Source organism: Periplaneta americana, chromosome 15 (assembly GCF_040183065.1).
Source record: "Periplaneta americana isolate PAMFEO1 chromosome 15, P.americana_PAMFEO1_priV1, whole genome shotgun sequence".
Taxonomy (NCBI): domain Eukaryota; kingdom Metazoa; phylum Arthropoda; class Insecta; order Blattodea; family Blattidae; genus Periplaneta; species Periplaneta americana.
Window position 1 is genome coordinate 63,050,717 of NC_091131.1, and position 16,175 is coordinate 63,066,891.

The 16,175-nt window shown below is 34.2% G+C and overlaps 1 protein-coding gene across 7 annotated transcripts in view; it reads right to left on the reverse strand.

The window, feature by feature from the left end:
• LOC138715019 (thrombospondin type-1 domain-containing protein 7B-like) overlaps window positions 1–16,175 on the reverse strand; it is a 776,776-nt gene that overhangs the window by 155,493 nt on the left and 605,108 nt on the right. For all 7 annotated transcript variants that reach the window (XM_069847417.1, XM_069847416.1, XM_069847411.1 and 4 more), the window contains one exon: window positions 3,330–3,461. In XM_069847417.1, the coding sequence (XP_069703518.1) occupies window positions 3,330–3,438 (109 nt within the window). In that variant the 5' untranslated portion in view covers window positions 3,439–3,461. The remainder of the gene's footprint in view (window positions 1–3,329; window positions 3,462–16,175) is intronic.

A 16,175-nucleotide genomic window follows, 5' to 3' on the forward strand; every position in this document is an offset into this window, starting at 1 on the left:
ATTTGTCTCTGGTATATAGTAGTGTATCCAGGTTTCATCAGTGGTCACAAACCGCCTAAAAATTCTAGCGTATTTTTCACGAATCGAGCCAGATAATCCTTCGAAATTTGACATTGGACGTGCTTTTCTTCCGGCGTTAACAAACATGGACTTGCGGACACCTTGGACATGCCTAAGATATTGACTAAGATGTGATGCACTCGTTCACTTGAGATACGCATAAGCTCGCTAATTTCCTCCACTTTCAGTAGACGTTCATTCAACACCATATCATGGATTTTTTCTGCGACTTCTTCACTTACTGCTATTACTGGACGTCCACTGAGGGGGTCGTCTTCCACATTTTCTCGACCATGTTTAAATAATGCCGCCCAGTTTTTCACAGTTGTAAACGCTGAAGCGTATTCCCGACAGCGTAGCATCTATGTCTGTTTCAATTTCGGTTGGACTCATTCACTTTTGTTACGAAATATTTAATGACAGCACGAAACTCGATATTTTACATTGTTTCCAATCTGTTCGGCGCACTAACTAGAAAATTAAACTACACAAAATGTAGCCAACAGAAAATTATAATTTTTCGTACTTGAACTAATGTAAGATGGCCGCTAACAATGGCGGCATTGTTGACACGTCTTCAATGCAATCTACTGTATGTGTCAGACTACGAACTTTTCAAACCTCGTAAAGTGAAAAGAGGAAAGAACATAATAATTAGTGACTTAAGTGCACGAGAAGAAAGAATAAAAGAATGTAATGAAAAATAACAATGGATCAATGTAGTGAAACAAGAGAGAAGAAACAGTGTTATGTAAAATTCCACAAGTAATATTAATGACAGCATCTATCCATTCAGAATAATTACCATCTTCTGGTAGCAGCAAGAAATCTTGTGGAAATAAGGTATTCTCAAATGTAGGACAAAAGACTACAGAATGTTGAGAGAAGATAAAATTAGAAAATAACATTTTAAGAGAATCGCTGAAAAGTACGGAGAAAAATGTGAAAAGGGTAAAAAGATGTTTAGAAGGAAAAGCAAGAACTGTCTCCCAAAAAGAGTGTGAGAGCTTGCAAGAAGTGGTATTGTTACAAAAGAAATTAAGGAGAAGTTTCTTCTCCAGAAGGTACTGATAAAACAACCAAAACAAAACTTCCAGAATTTGCAAAGAGAAAAATCGAAATAGATTTTTGCCAAAATGACAGCAAAGAAAATATAAAAAAATCGCAAAAGTTATCAAATGAAGTTCTTCATTCAAATCAGCAGTAACTAAATACTTCCAATTTTTTTATTCATGAAAGAAATAAGAAAATTTGTAATGGTATGCTAAGAAAATAAGGGAACAGAATTTTTGGAATTGCATGTTAACAGCAGGTTTATGACCAGAAGAGAAAAACGTCATTGTCAAAACAAAGCTAAAAACACAAATAACAGTTCATTCGCGCATTACAAATTTTTTTCATTACCAGCAATAATGTAATTCCCTTAACAATAAAGGGGCAAAAACAAGACAGTCTATTCCCTCTTCTGCCTCTTCAGTAGTCTGGATTTAAATAAAAAAGCAACGTAAGGTAGAAATAATTATACATACTAGGTTCAAAAAGTTCCCGGAATTTGCTAGTATCATAGAAACAACGTACCTTAAACACTATTCTACAGCATTCCCTTCAAAATAGTTGCCTTCCGCAACAACACACTTTTGCCAACGCGTGTAGAGTTCCTGCAAGCAGGCCTGGAAGCCATTTTGTGAAACCCGTCTTAGTGCTCTCATCGCGTTTGCGATAACCTCTTCAGCATTGAATCTCCGTCCTTTCAGATGACTTTTCAGACGGGGAAACAGAAAGTAATCAGGTGGTGAGAGATCAGGAGAGTATGGTGGGTGATCCAAAGCAGTTATGTTGTGCCTGGCAAGAAAATTCTTTACAATAATTGCGCGATGAGCAGGTGCATTGTCATGCATAAGGAACCAGTTTCCTTCTCTGGACGTTTCCTTCTCACTGCGTCCCGGAGGCGACGGAGGATTTCTACGTACAATTCTTTCGTTACAGTACGACCTTCTGGAATGAACTCATGGTGGATGAGACCCTGAAGAAAACTTCCAACATAACTTTGCCTTTGGAAGTGTCCCTAGGAAATTTCTGCTTCCGAGGGGATGTTTTCGATTTCCACTCAGATGACAGTCGTTTAGGGACTGGGTCGTACAAGTAGCACCAAGTTTCATCACCAGCAATAATTTTGTTTAAGAAATCACCATCTTCATCAGCCATACTGATCATGTCCCCAGCAAGAGTCATTCTTGTTTCTTTCTGTTCTGCCGACAACATTTTCGGAACTAACTTCTGAGACACGTAATGCATGTTGAGATGCTTGTGAAGAACATTGTATACACTTCCGACTGATATTCCGACCTCTGCTACTATCTCTTTTATGGTTTTACGTCGGTCGTCCCTCGCAACATTAAGCACACGCTGAGCGATTGCTTCATTTGTTGCAGTTGTTGGTCGGCCGCTGCGTACGTCATCTTTGATGCTATCGCGGCCACCAGAAAAGCGTTTATGCCAGGCATACACTTGAGTTTTTTCATTGCTGCTTCGCCATATGCTTCTTCCAACAATCTTAATGTCTCTGCAGGAGTTTTGTGTAACAAAACACAGAACTTCATGTTTGTACGTTGCTCTGTGGACATAATTACAAAATGCGACGAACAAACAAAACACTATGATAAACAATTGCCTACAACTCAAAACCAACAATCGCCATTATCAACAAACTTTAAGGAAATGACATCATGAATGTTACCAACAAAACAAATGTATAATATCCCTTGTTATATATTAATACGAAAAATGGTAGTAAAATTCCGGGAACTTTTTGAACCTAGTAGTATATTACATGTACTGTATGTAGCCTACAGCCCTATAATAATTAAATCATAGTAAAACAGTTTGCATTTGCTAATAAATCACCCAAGTTATTTCTAATTTAATTTTATATAAAACAAGAAATTACAAAGAAAATCATCAGACCATTCTAGGGTCGAGTTTGTTTGTTTGTTTTTTTTTTTTTGAGTGAAGATCCACTATTGTTTACTAAAAATTATTGTATTTCATGTGCATCACTTCTGAATAAATTAACTCTCAGATAATAAATATGAAAAAAAAAAAATCGTACAGTATAGTGAAAACGTAAAGCCGTTGGAAACATGTATCGAAAACACTAATATGGATAAATGGTGGGAAGTACAATATCGAAACGGAAATATTTGGTATCCAAACAGGATATTAACGAGATTTTTATCAGTAGTATCGCAACATCCCTATTAATAGCATACCTGTTTTCCAGAGGTACTTTTGTTTGTTTCCTTCCTCCGTAGTTCGAGCCTCATTGTTGCCACAGGTCGCCACTAGGAGCGCTGCGACCAGCACAATCGTCAGAATCATGTCGCTCACTCGTCCTCCGCCATCTGCAACAATGAGAGAGTTACTAAGTTGAGTTAAACTGTTGGGTATGAGATATGAAAGAAAAAGATATGCAGTAAATAAATATATACCATCAAAATCATCAGAAATCAGGGATTGTGGCCGACTTCGATGGGGCAAGGCATTTTTTGTCCCTTCAATTTATGAAGCCAGGGCGTCACCCCCAAATAAAATTAATAGGCTACCTAGCCCACCCAATAGTTGAAGAGAGATCCCTCATATTTTGTTTGAAAGATGAACTAGTATATAGGGTCGTTTAGGGACATCTGGACACGCTAAGGAAAAATGTTAATTTTGTGACCAATATGCAAATTTGATTCTAATTTTCCTCCCTAATATGTATGGACATTTTTTCCGTCCATTTCACATATCTGGTGCCAATGTGATCATTTTATATCATTGTACTTAAAAAATACAAACTGATGCCGAAGTGTCGACTTCTTCCACAATGGGGGAGATGTCGACATAGGGGATACTCGGCTAAATCGGCAATATTAAGAAGTAATTCTATAATATTTTTATCAAAATGTTTATAGAAAAATATTATCAAGGTATGTAGACATGGACGAAACCTTTCATTACCAAATGAGATAAAGAGACCTATTAAAATGCAAATATATCTAGTTGTAGAGTACATACATTACAGTTGAAAAAGAACAACTCGGGTAATTCCGCAACAGTGCGGATAAATCCGCAATAGAACTTGGCTAATTCCGCAGTAGTAAATAATTATGAAATACATTATTAAAGTAACATAAAAGGAATAATTTATACGTAACAATGCTCACTTTCTTCACAGCTGTGTAGGAAAACACGAAAAACAGCCAACTTTATTTGTATCACTGTATTGCCGACAGAGGTGTAGACCAATATCCTTGATTTTTTTCTATAGCACTGCAGAGGACATGCCTCCGTTGACAGCCTCTCGAAACTTATGTTCACGCTATTGTAAAGCCGCAGTAAAATCATATATGCACTACTGCGGAATTACCCGTACTGCGGAATTAGCCGAGTTTCCCCTATTATGACCAGCATAGGAAACACACTAAAACCCACATTTACATAACAAATTTTGCTCCTGAAATATACCTAGATATTTTAAAATACTATTATGCACTCGCGTAGGTCACATGGGAATTTTTCATCGGTGCGATTTTCCACACACATCTTGTTAAACCATTTTTGGTATTCTCCAACACACTGAACATAAAGTTATCTATAGCATTGTTGTATTCTTAGCATGAAGATTGCAAGCAAAGAAGAAGGAGAAAAACATTATGTAACGAAGCAAGCAACCAAGTAAGCAAGCAAACAAACAAGTACGTAAGCGAGAAAACGCACAAGTAAGCAAGCAACAAATACTTAAGCAATAAAACAAACAAGTAATCAAGAAACAAATAAGTACTTACGTATTACTAGTTGCACGAATGTTTGCCGGCGGCCAATAGGAGAACTAAAGCATAAATTCTGCGTAGGAGATGGATCGTATCGCATGTCGCAGCGCCAACGCCTCTCTCGAAATCGGCAATCATTCGTGCAACGAGTAATACAGAAGAAGGAGAAAACAATAAGAAAGGAAGCAAACAATAAAGTAAACAAGCAAGCAAGTACCGGTATGTAAGCAAGAAAACAAGCGAGTAATCAAATAAATAAACGCGTAAATAAACAAATGAATAAGTAAGTAAAAAAGAAGGCGTAAAACGGCAAATAAAGAAGCAAGAAACAAAATAAACGAACGAGCAAACAAGTGGGCCTATGTAAGCATGAAAAGAAACAAGTAATCAAGGAAACAATAAGTAAATAAACGAACAAACAACTAACTAATAAGTCAGTAAGCAACAAAGACGGTGAAAAAGGAATAAGTAAGGCAAGAAGCAACCAAGTAAACAAGTAAACAAACAAGTAAGCAAACAAGTGCATAAGAAAAAAAAAACAAACGAGTCTAAGCAAGAAAGAAGGCGAAAAACAGTATGCAAAGAAGCTAGCAACAAAGTGAACAAGCGAGCAAAAAGCACCTAATCAAATAACTATCAAGTAAATAAGCACACAAGCAAGTAAACAAGAAGCAGGCAAAGTAAGTAAGCATGTAAACGAGCAAATAAGTAAGTAATGAAGTAAGCAAGGAAGAAAGCAATAAAATCTGTAAGCAAGTAAGCAATCGAACCATAAAGCAATTAATGGGAAGTTGGTGAAAATAAATGGGAAAGCTGCCTATGTTCTGGAATATGGAGGTTGGAGAATTAGCGACTCTTATTTCTGTTCTTTTCCAGCGAACACGTCATATTCTTAATATGGAATGGTGTTCTCATGTCGTCCTGTTTTTGAATGTGCCGTATTGATCAAACGGTCAGGGCATATGTGTCCCGTGTTCATGCATAACGCTTCAGCAAATGGAATCAGAATATGTCTGAAATGTCAATATTTGAAAGTTTATGGCACCAAATGACAGTGTTCACCTCTTTACATTCTGGTCTAGTGTAACTCGGCCGCATATTGCAGGACACACATGTCGCACAAGCTAATGTAGTGTAACACGGATCGTCACAAGGGAACCTAGTGGGCGCCAGTTTGCAGACACATTATGGCCAATTTCTTCAATAAGAAATCTACTTTTTCTTTATCGTGATTTGTTGCTAAGGGATATTTCCATTTTGAGGTTGTATGTAAAATACATTATATTACGTGAAAGAGTGGTAATTTTTTTGTTTAGTGTTAAAATGTTTTATTTTTTAAATATGTGTTGTAATGTTAATTTTTCAAATCATTTGACAAGCAATTGAAATTACATTGAAACAAATGAATATAATGTAAAAAAATATTGAATACATAAAAACTGTTAAATAAATTAAACATACTAGATATATTAAATACATTATACAATACCGAAAATATTAAATATTAAAACATAAAATTAAGCTAACTGAATTTACTCCCTACATGAACAACGATTACTTTCTGAGCACATAAACTAAACAAACGTAAATTGTAAAATAAAGCTAGTCATCATTATATAGGTCTACATAGTGAATACTAATACAAGGCAGAAAAATATATTCACAACGGAAATGTCCTCATTTGAACATTGTTTCAGCCCACTAAATTTAACGTAGTTTAAATTGTTGACTGAGATGTGGGAGAACTTTATTAATTCATATAACTATGAAAGTAGAATATTATTTCGTCAAAATTAGGTTTGGGATACTCAACTATATTTCCAATATTATTAGTCGTGGTAAATGCGACTTTTATAAAAAATTGGAGATTTATCCTTCGAAGAGGTGGAAAAATTCAAATATCTTGGAGCAACAGTAACAAATATAAATGACACACGGGAGGAAATTAAATGCAGAATAAATATAGGAAATGCCTGTTATTATTCGGTTGAGAAGCTTTTGTCATCTAGTCTGCTGTCAAAAAGTCTTGAAGTTAGAAGTTAGAAAACAGTTATATTGCCGGTTGTTCTGTATGGTTGTGAAACATGGAATGTCACTTTAAGAGAGGAACAGAGATTAAGGCTGTTTGAGAATAAGGTTCTTAGGAAAATATTTGGGGCTAAGAGGGATGAAGTTACAGGAGAATGTAGAAAGTTACACAGCACAGAACTGCACGCATTGTATTCTTCACCTGACATAATTAGGAACATTAAATCCAGACGTTTGAGATGGGCAGGGCACGTAGCAGGTATGGGCGACTCCAGAAATGTATATAGTGTGTTAGTTGGGAAACCGGAGGGAAAAAGACCTTTGGGAGGCCAGACGTAGATGGGAGGATAATATTAAAATGGATTCGAGGGAGGTGGGATATGACGATAAAGACTGGATTAATCTTGCACAGGATAGGGACCGATGGCGGGCTTATGTGAGGGCGGCAATGAACCTGCGAGTTCCTTAAAAGCCATTTGTAAGTAAGTAAGTAAATGCGACTTTTAGTATTTCATGTCTAACTACAGAAACTGATTATATTTCAACAAAATCTGATTCACTCAACTGTATTTTCAATATCATTGCTTTAGATTTGACGCTATTTTATTATTTTACCTAGCATTTGATGTGTGTTCTCGTTTTGAAATTGTTTCAGTCTATTTCACTTATCTTTTAGTCCTAATTCCTGGTTTATATGTACAGTTGTTTTATTTGGCTCTCGCTTTGACATTATTTTATTAACTTATGTTTGAAGTTTACTGATAAATGTTGGATTAGATACGCAAGCATTCTACGTGTACGTTTCGATATTGAGTCAACATTACTGTTGAATAAAGCATGATACTGCTTCATTATTTTCCATGCATGAAAAACTCAAAGTTCACAGAATTTTCATGGTTTCCATGTATCGTTCGCTACGTATTGTAAAAGTTTTCATTGTCTGTATTTGACGCCATAGCCTGCGGAACCTCACCAGCCGACAGTATATTAGCTTGCATATTATTTTATATTATATCTAACTACATGCTTTGAATGTAATTAAACGTTATATATTTTTAATTTCTAGACTATGGGATATGATTACTCACTAAAAGTCATTTATATAAATTGAAAGTCTTTGTGGAAGAAGAGTCTATCGCAAGTTTTTAAACTTTTTAGGAAAAAGAGTCTTCTTCCACCAAGAAGGGAAGAAGCGAGTCTTTCTGATCTTCTTCAGTAACAAAGAGAACAATGCTGGGCATATCCCACAACAAAGAACTTATGAACCTACACACTACAGACTAAATGATGCAAACTATCATATTTCATGAAAAACTAATTTTGTTGAATTGGTGGGATAAATTCTTTTGCCACCAAACTCTTCAATTCTGTGGCTACAAGGCAAACTCTGATATGTAATTTCTTGACGTTTTCCAGGAGCGAGCATTTAAAGTTTGTACCATAGTAATGATGTTTCATAACAACGGGCTAGAGAGAAAAATAACAGATATACATGTCATCTTTTACTACAATAAACATACCATCAGGATGTATACAGCATATAACAAAATCTCATTTTCTCAAAAAATTGACATCACCTCTTGCTCTAGAACTACAGAATTGTTGCTACGGCGTTTACATTGAATGACCTGAAAGACAATGTCTGATCCATTTCGAGTGATATAGATGCATACATGGGTGAACAGATATTACTATATTAACACGCGGTGTCGCTCCGTTTTCATAGAGGCAAAATTTACTACAGCCAAGACCACAGCTGTATTGTACGCGAAACTAGATACGTAATCGGTTTGTAGCAACACGTCCGGCAATAGAAAACATTTGAACTGTACAGCAGAGTTTTGCTCACTTGTGTTTTATAATGTTATACTATTTGTATTATAAATTCTGTTAAGATTAACTTTATATTGTTTATAGTTATTGATAATTATATTTAATTATTTTTTTTTCAACAATAAAAAGTCAATGAGACGATAAGCAAAATTAGCAACGAGAGTAAGCTTAGCAGAAAAATACGAAATTCTCAGAGGAAATCTGCTCCACAAGAGCTTTTCTACAATAAATAATATTACAGGCTCTGCTGATAGAATTCGCCCTCTTTCGTGAGAAACCGTCAATAATTTGAGTTACATCTCGATCTATTAGACCGTAAAGGTTCGTTAGTTATTATTCTATATTTTAATAGATATCACTAACTAGGCCTACTGTCTTCCATTATGTTTGTAATTTAAAGTGCGATAGAAATGTAACTTTATAATTTAGTTAGTATTTATTCTTATCTGGCAAAATTGTTAGAAAACGGGTGAAAATTTCAATATTTTATAAGCAGTTTTAATAAGCATAATTTTGGAATGACCATTTTATTTTCCGATGACAAAGCAATAGGCCTAATATCCAGTACTGAGTGCAATTTTCAAAGAACATTATATAAAATTAATAGCGCCCGATGATTTCAATACAGAAATATCCCTTCGCAAAGAAGTGATTTTAGGTTTTATGACAAATACAGTATAAAATAAAAAGTAGGTGGTAACAGAGAACAATATCTTAGAATAAGTGAGTCGTTTTAAGTGTTTAGGTTGTACTTTGTTTTATATTGTAGATCTTCGTCTAACAGAAAAAACCTGAGGGCCATATTCATAGACATTCTTAGCGCGGGCTTCCGGTGGATGATCAGCGAACTAACATTTTTCGTATTCATAAACCAGTGTTAGCGATATGATATGATATGATATGATATGATATGAATCCTGTACAAGTAATCAGTCTATAGCCGGGGCTAGTTTAGCACGCTCGTAGCTCGGGCTAGCGAAATGTCTATGCATAGCACCCTAAGAGTTTAACTATTTAAATGATAGTATCAGAATATCTTTTGAAAATAAATTAAAGAAGAAACAACTCTGAAGGTTTATCAAGTAATGACAGTGAGGTGAAACATGGACTGTGAGACAGAGGGACAGGATTACACTCCAAGTAAATGAAATAAAATTATTTCGAAATGTAGCAGGCTCAAACTATACAAAATTAGTTTACAAGAAAAAGGACTCTATCAGATAAGAATTAAATATATTTGAGTTAAATGGAAAAGTGATTGGTCACGGGAACAATTGGATAACCCATACTTACTGGACTGTGAGGTAAATTTTTTAATTACAGATCGGTCGACAAATGAAATAGGAAAACCTAAAGGATGTTGTGTGCAGCAAATGCAAAGATTACAAGTGGAAGCGCCTAATGCTTGGGGCATGGTGAGTATGATGATAATGAAGAAGATCATGATTATGATGAAGAAGAATGTATGTGGATTTTCAAAATAAGAGGTATTTTAAAAAGTTAATGTGACAATAAGTTGCTTAGGAAAATATCTGGGGCTAAGAGGGATGAAGTTACAGGAGAATGGAAAAAGTTACGCAGCTAGTTGCAGAACTGCACGTATTGTATTCTTCATCTAAATAATTATGAACATTAAATCCAGACGTTTGAGATGGGCAGGGCATGTAGCACGTATCGGTCAATACAGAAATGCTTATAGAGTGTTAGTTGGGAGACCTGATGGAAAAAAGGCCGAGACGTAGATGGAAGATAATATTAAAATGGATTTGAGGGAGATGGGATATGATGATAGAGACTGGATTAATCTTGCTCAGGATAGGGACCAATGGCGGGTTTATGTGAGGGCCGCAATGAACCTCCGGGTTCTCTAAAAGTCATTTGTAAGTAGAAAAGTATGAAATGATATCCTAAAATTAGTTGCAGCTCACAACAAATATTTTTATGTCACTATGGTTTAATCAGAGTGTATCGTACATGATTTCTATCATTTTAATGTTGCATAACTCGCGACTACAAATCAAATGATGGCACTGATTTTTACCTGCTCTCGATGCCGAAATATTACTGAGAAAGTCCGCGCGGCACTGATAATTTTATATACAATTTTGTCGCCCTCATGCCCATAACGAGGGAAGTGACGAGGGAAATTGTCAATTTTTGTATCACCACGGATTCCGGAAAAGGTGTCCATACTCGATATGGAACGGTCGTATTCTAAGTAAAAAATGACGGAAGATATCGTTGGTTTACAAGAAATACACATTAAATAAAAAATATTACATCTGAGGAAAGAGCGTTTTGAAAACTCTTGTCAAAACTGAATCCTCAAAATATTTAGTAAGTTGTTTCTCTTTATGTCTATTTCATTTTCCAATTCCGAGTTTATACACATACATTATGTACATTATAAACGCCCTTTTCTCGGAAGTAACATTTTTTAATTAATGTGTTTTGCTTGTGAACTAACGATATGAGAAATTAGAACTACCGGTACTCTAACCTTTAAAACTCCATAAATACTACATTAGAGCAATCCGAACCTAAGATACCGACATTCTTAACAAGATACGAATTTTTTGGCGACTTTTTCAGGTTCTACTTAACCATTCAAATAATATATTGAATCATTAAGTAAATGGTAAGAAACAAATTCCATTCCCGATAAGATGAAATATTATGCGGAAAAAAGTCGTACGATTTCTTCTTGAGTAAATAATTTCAACGGGGAAAATGTTTTCTTGTGCTATGTATCTAACTATAGTTGAAAATACGTCTTCCTCAGCACAGTTCAGCCAATTCACTAACGGACATTGGCAATCAAAGTGCAGCATGATAATTGAATTGCGACTTAGTGCAAACAATTAACAAGTAAAACCTACGCATTTTGTCCTGCCTAGCTTTCAGGAAACAACAAACGGGGGAAAATCTAAACACTTCCCGTCAAAAGCAACCTCGTGACTCGGTAATAATACAGCTAACTTAGGATTGATTCATTCTATAATATCTGGCATATCCATATATTTTTTTTAAATTTAATTTGCTTCAATTTTCTTTTCTTTCACGGAATGAAAATATACTTTCCTGACCACCGTATGTCAAATACTACAGTCAACGATTTATATGCTCTTAGGCCTAATTAAATTTATTAGTCTGCCCAAATATTTTGGGTTTGCCTTGCGACAAGAATAGTTCAAAATAAAATTTAAAATGAAAAATTATATAAGCAGGTCTCAAATAAAAGAGATTAAGACGTATAGAAAAAAAATTGAACTAGTACAATTTAAATTGTGTGTACACCATAAAGATGCTGGCGAAATATCGCTACAGAAAATTTTATTATGGTGGTGACGATGGCGTCTTGAAGATCTCTCTTCAGCTTGCATTTTTCTCTCCACTTTGTATGTATGTATTTGAGCTAAGCTCGATTTGAATATTTTATTAATAAATATTCTTAATTTAGACGCACTTAAATGTTTTGTAGCAAGAATAATATACAGATATTGCCAAATGTTCATTTAATAAAACAGTAAGTTTCGTTAAAATTAGTACTGTGAAAGAGATATTTCATACATAGACGGACGAAATTACAACTAGATAGATAGAGTAGATAGATGGATTTACTGAGTAATATTATACATACAGATTTTATATTATCATAATTTTCTCTAAAATCCAATGCACGGATCTTCTGACCGTACAAATTACAACTATAGTAAATTTGTCATGGGGTATAGAAGATCCAGTCCTGACCGCCGTATGTCAACAGGGAAGAGTAATCGATTTATATGTTCTTATTTAGTATGTCTATGGATCAATATTAGTTTGAAGAATTTATTAATTATTAAACTCTTAACTTAGACTTACTTAAAATAAATATTTTTTAGCCCAAATAATCTATAGATATTAATAAAAGATGAAAAAGTATTAATTTCCGTTAAAATTAGTCCTGTAAAATAGATCTTTCACCTAAATAGACGAACTGAATTACATATATGTAAATGCAAGGTCCGGCAGGAACAATTAAACGATTTTAAGTTGGCTGCATTTGCATATTTGGCGTAGTACACCATTGCTGCATACAACAATGTGTACAGATTAATGTTTGCCATTTATTAAATGACGGAACGTTGGTCGAGTGAACATAGGGCATTTGTCCTAGAAATATACGAATAACGACTCAGCTACACATACACAACGTGTTTTTAGGCGCCATTTTAACCTGGGAAGACACGGTGCAGTTCCAACTCGTCAGACCATCTTTAATTAAGTTAAGGCATTAAGAACAACTGCATCAGCCACCAACAAGAAGCCGCCAGGTCGCCTTTGAACCGTTCGAAGTCATGAAAATGTGGAAAGAGCGAGCGTGGAGTTTCAGCAGAGTCCTTGTCGTTCTGTTCTACAGCATTCACAAGCTTTAGCTATATCGGACAGAAGTGTTAGGAGGATATCACATTTAGACCTGCACTTCATCCGTATAAGTTGAAAATTGTGACCCTCGTGATTATGTTACACGGATGCAGTATTGTCAAAATATTTTGCACATAATAAACACGGATGACCAGTTTCTGAACAAACTCATAATGACAGACGAGGCCCATTTTCACTTGAATGGATTCGTAAATAAACAAAACTTCAGATATTGGCACCAGAAAATCCATGTCTCTTTCATGAAAAGCCTCTCCATAGCCAAAAAGTCACAGTATGGTGCGCAGTCAGTATGTTCGGTGTTATCGGTCCATACTTTTTCGAGGATGATGGTGAAACAGTTACAGTAAAATAGATCGGTACGTCTAGATGCTACAACAATTCTTGTAGAGGGAACTTTGTCGAAGACATATAGATGCACGTCAAGTTTGGTTCCAACAGGATGGACCACAGCCCATACAACGAGGAATTCTATGCAGGTCCTAAGGGAAATTTTCCCGGAACATGTAATTTCTCGCTTTGGCGACATAAATTGGCCTGCGAGGTCACCAGATCTATCGGCACCTGATTATTTCCTATGGGGTTACCTCAAAGGAAAAGTGTATGAGGAACGATCTCACACATTACAACATTCGAAGGAAAAAAATTGAAATATAAATTCAACAAACCTATTCATAAATCTATTGATTTTCCTTCTCAAAAGTTGTTTTTAGACTTTAATGTTCTTAAAATAAGACAGATTTATTATATTGTATTAATAAAAGTCATACATAAAAATCGAAATAGTTTTGAATTGTATTCTCATAGTTATGAAACAAAAGGTATGAATTCTTTAAGATTGTTTGAACAGTAATTTAGGCTCAAGAATATATAACAAATTTATAATTAAATATCCCAATCTTGTCGATTCTAACAGTTCTAATATTAAATTTAAAAAGTTATGTATTGATTTTATAAATAATGAAAAATTGTAAATTTAAATGTATATATTCTTACTGCTAAGTAGACATAAAACAAATTGCATTATATATTCCTTAATTTTCAATTCAAGAATCTACCCCTGAGCACGAGTTCTACTCTTTCAGCTAAAGTGTTTTCTGTTTATATTATATTTTATGTTACAATTATTAGTAAAATAAATAAATAAATAAATAGATAGATAGATAGATAGATAGATAGATAGATAGATAGATAGATAGATAGATAGATAGATAGATAGATAGATAGATAGATAGATAGATAGATAGATAGATAGATAGATAGATAGATAGATAGATAGATAGATAGATAGATAGATAGATAGATAGATAGATAGATAGATAGATAGATAGATAGATAGATAGATAGATAGATAGATAGATAGATAGATAGATAGATAGATAGATAGATAGATAGATAGATAGATAGATAGATAGATAGATAGATAGATAGATAGATAGATAGATAGATAGATAGATAGATAGATAGATAGATAGATAGATAGATAGATAGATAGATAGATAGATAGATAGATAGATAGATAGATAGATAGATAGATAGATACATAGATACATAGATACATAGATACATAGATACATAGATACATAGATACATAGATACATAGATACATAGATACATAGATACATAGATACATAGATACATAGATACATAGATACATAGATGGATAGATGGATAGATGGATAGATGGATAGATGGATAGATGGATAGATGGATAGATGGATGGATGGATGGATGGATGGATGGATGGATGGATGGATAGATAGATAGATAGATAGATAGATAGATAGATAGATAGATAGATAGATAGATAGATAGATAGATAGATAGATAGATAGATAGATAGATAGATAGATAGATAGATAGATAGATAGATAGATAGATAGATAGATAGATAGATAGATAGATAGATAGATAGATAGATAGATAGATAGATAGATAGATAGATAGATAGATAGATAGATAGATAGATAGATAGATAGATAGATAGATAGATAGATAGATAGATAGATAGATAGATAGATAGATAGATAGATAGATAGATAGATAGATAGATAGATAGATAGATAGATAGATAGATAGATAGATAGATAGATAGATAGATAGATAGATAGATAGATAGATAGATAGATAGATAGATAGATAGATAGATAGATAGATAGATAGATAGATAGATAGATAGATAGATAGATAGATAGATAGATAGATAGATAGATAGATAGATAGATAGATAGATAGATAGATAGATAGATAGATAGATAGATAGATAGATAGATAGATAGATAGATAGATAGATAGATAGATAAATTAATTAATTAAACAAAACAAAAAGGCGCGGCGCAGAGATTTTATCAGGTCTGGTGGAGTTAACATGAGTAAAGTGATATTCAAGAAATGAATAGAAAACGAAATGGCATACTTTAAGGTACATTTTAATTTTTTTTTTTTCAATATTATTTCCCCAATTAAAATGTTGTTTTCATACTTACAAACTGTCTAAACGTTTTTCCAGGACCCAGTATAATCCCATGGAGAACAGAAGTAGGGTGAAAGGTAAGTTTTCAGTGCTTTTAATATTGAAGAGTTGCCATAACTGCATCGCGACAATCGCAGCTTGATACACAAATCAACAGCTCATACACTTGTCAAAGCTCAAGGAACAAATTGCTATAATATTGAGAGGTTCTCCCATGCAGTTAAGTGAGGTGAATGAGCGTACTAGAAAATAAAAACATCTATAATACACCGCTGCATCATACTAGGGCGTAAATCTGAATATGGAGGTTATAACATATTCTCTACTCCATATAAATGTAACATGTCTGAACTAACAAAAGATATACACAGCATGGATAGAACCCTTGCGGGAAGATCGTAAATTTGTTATGTTCACTTTTCTGATGAGATAATACGAGTAAAATACGATAGTGTTTAAAAAGTTGGTTATTTAACGAAGCTCTATCAACTTCTAGGTCATTTAGCACTGATGGAATTGATTGATAGCGAGGTTGTATTTGCTAG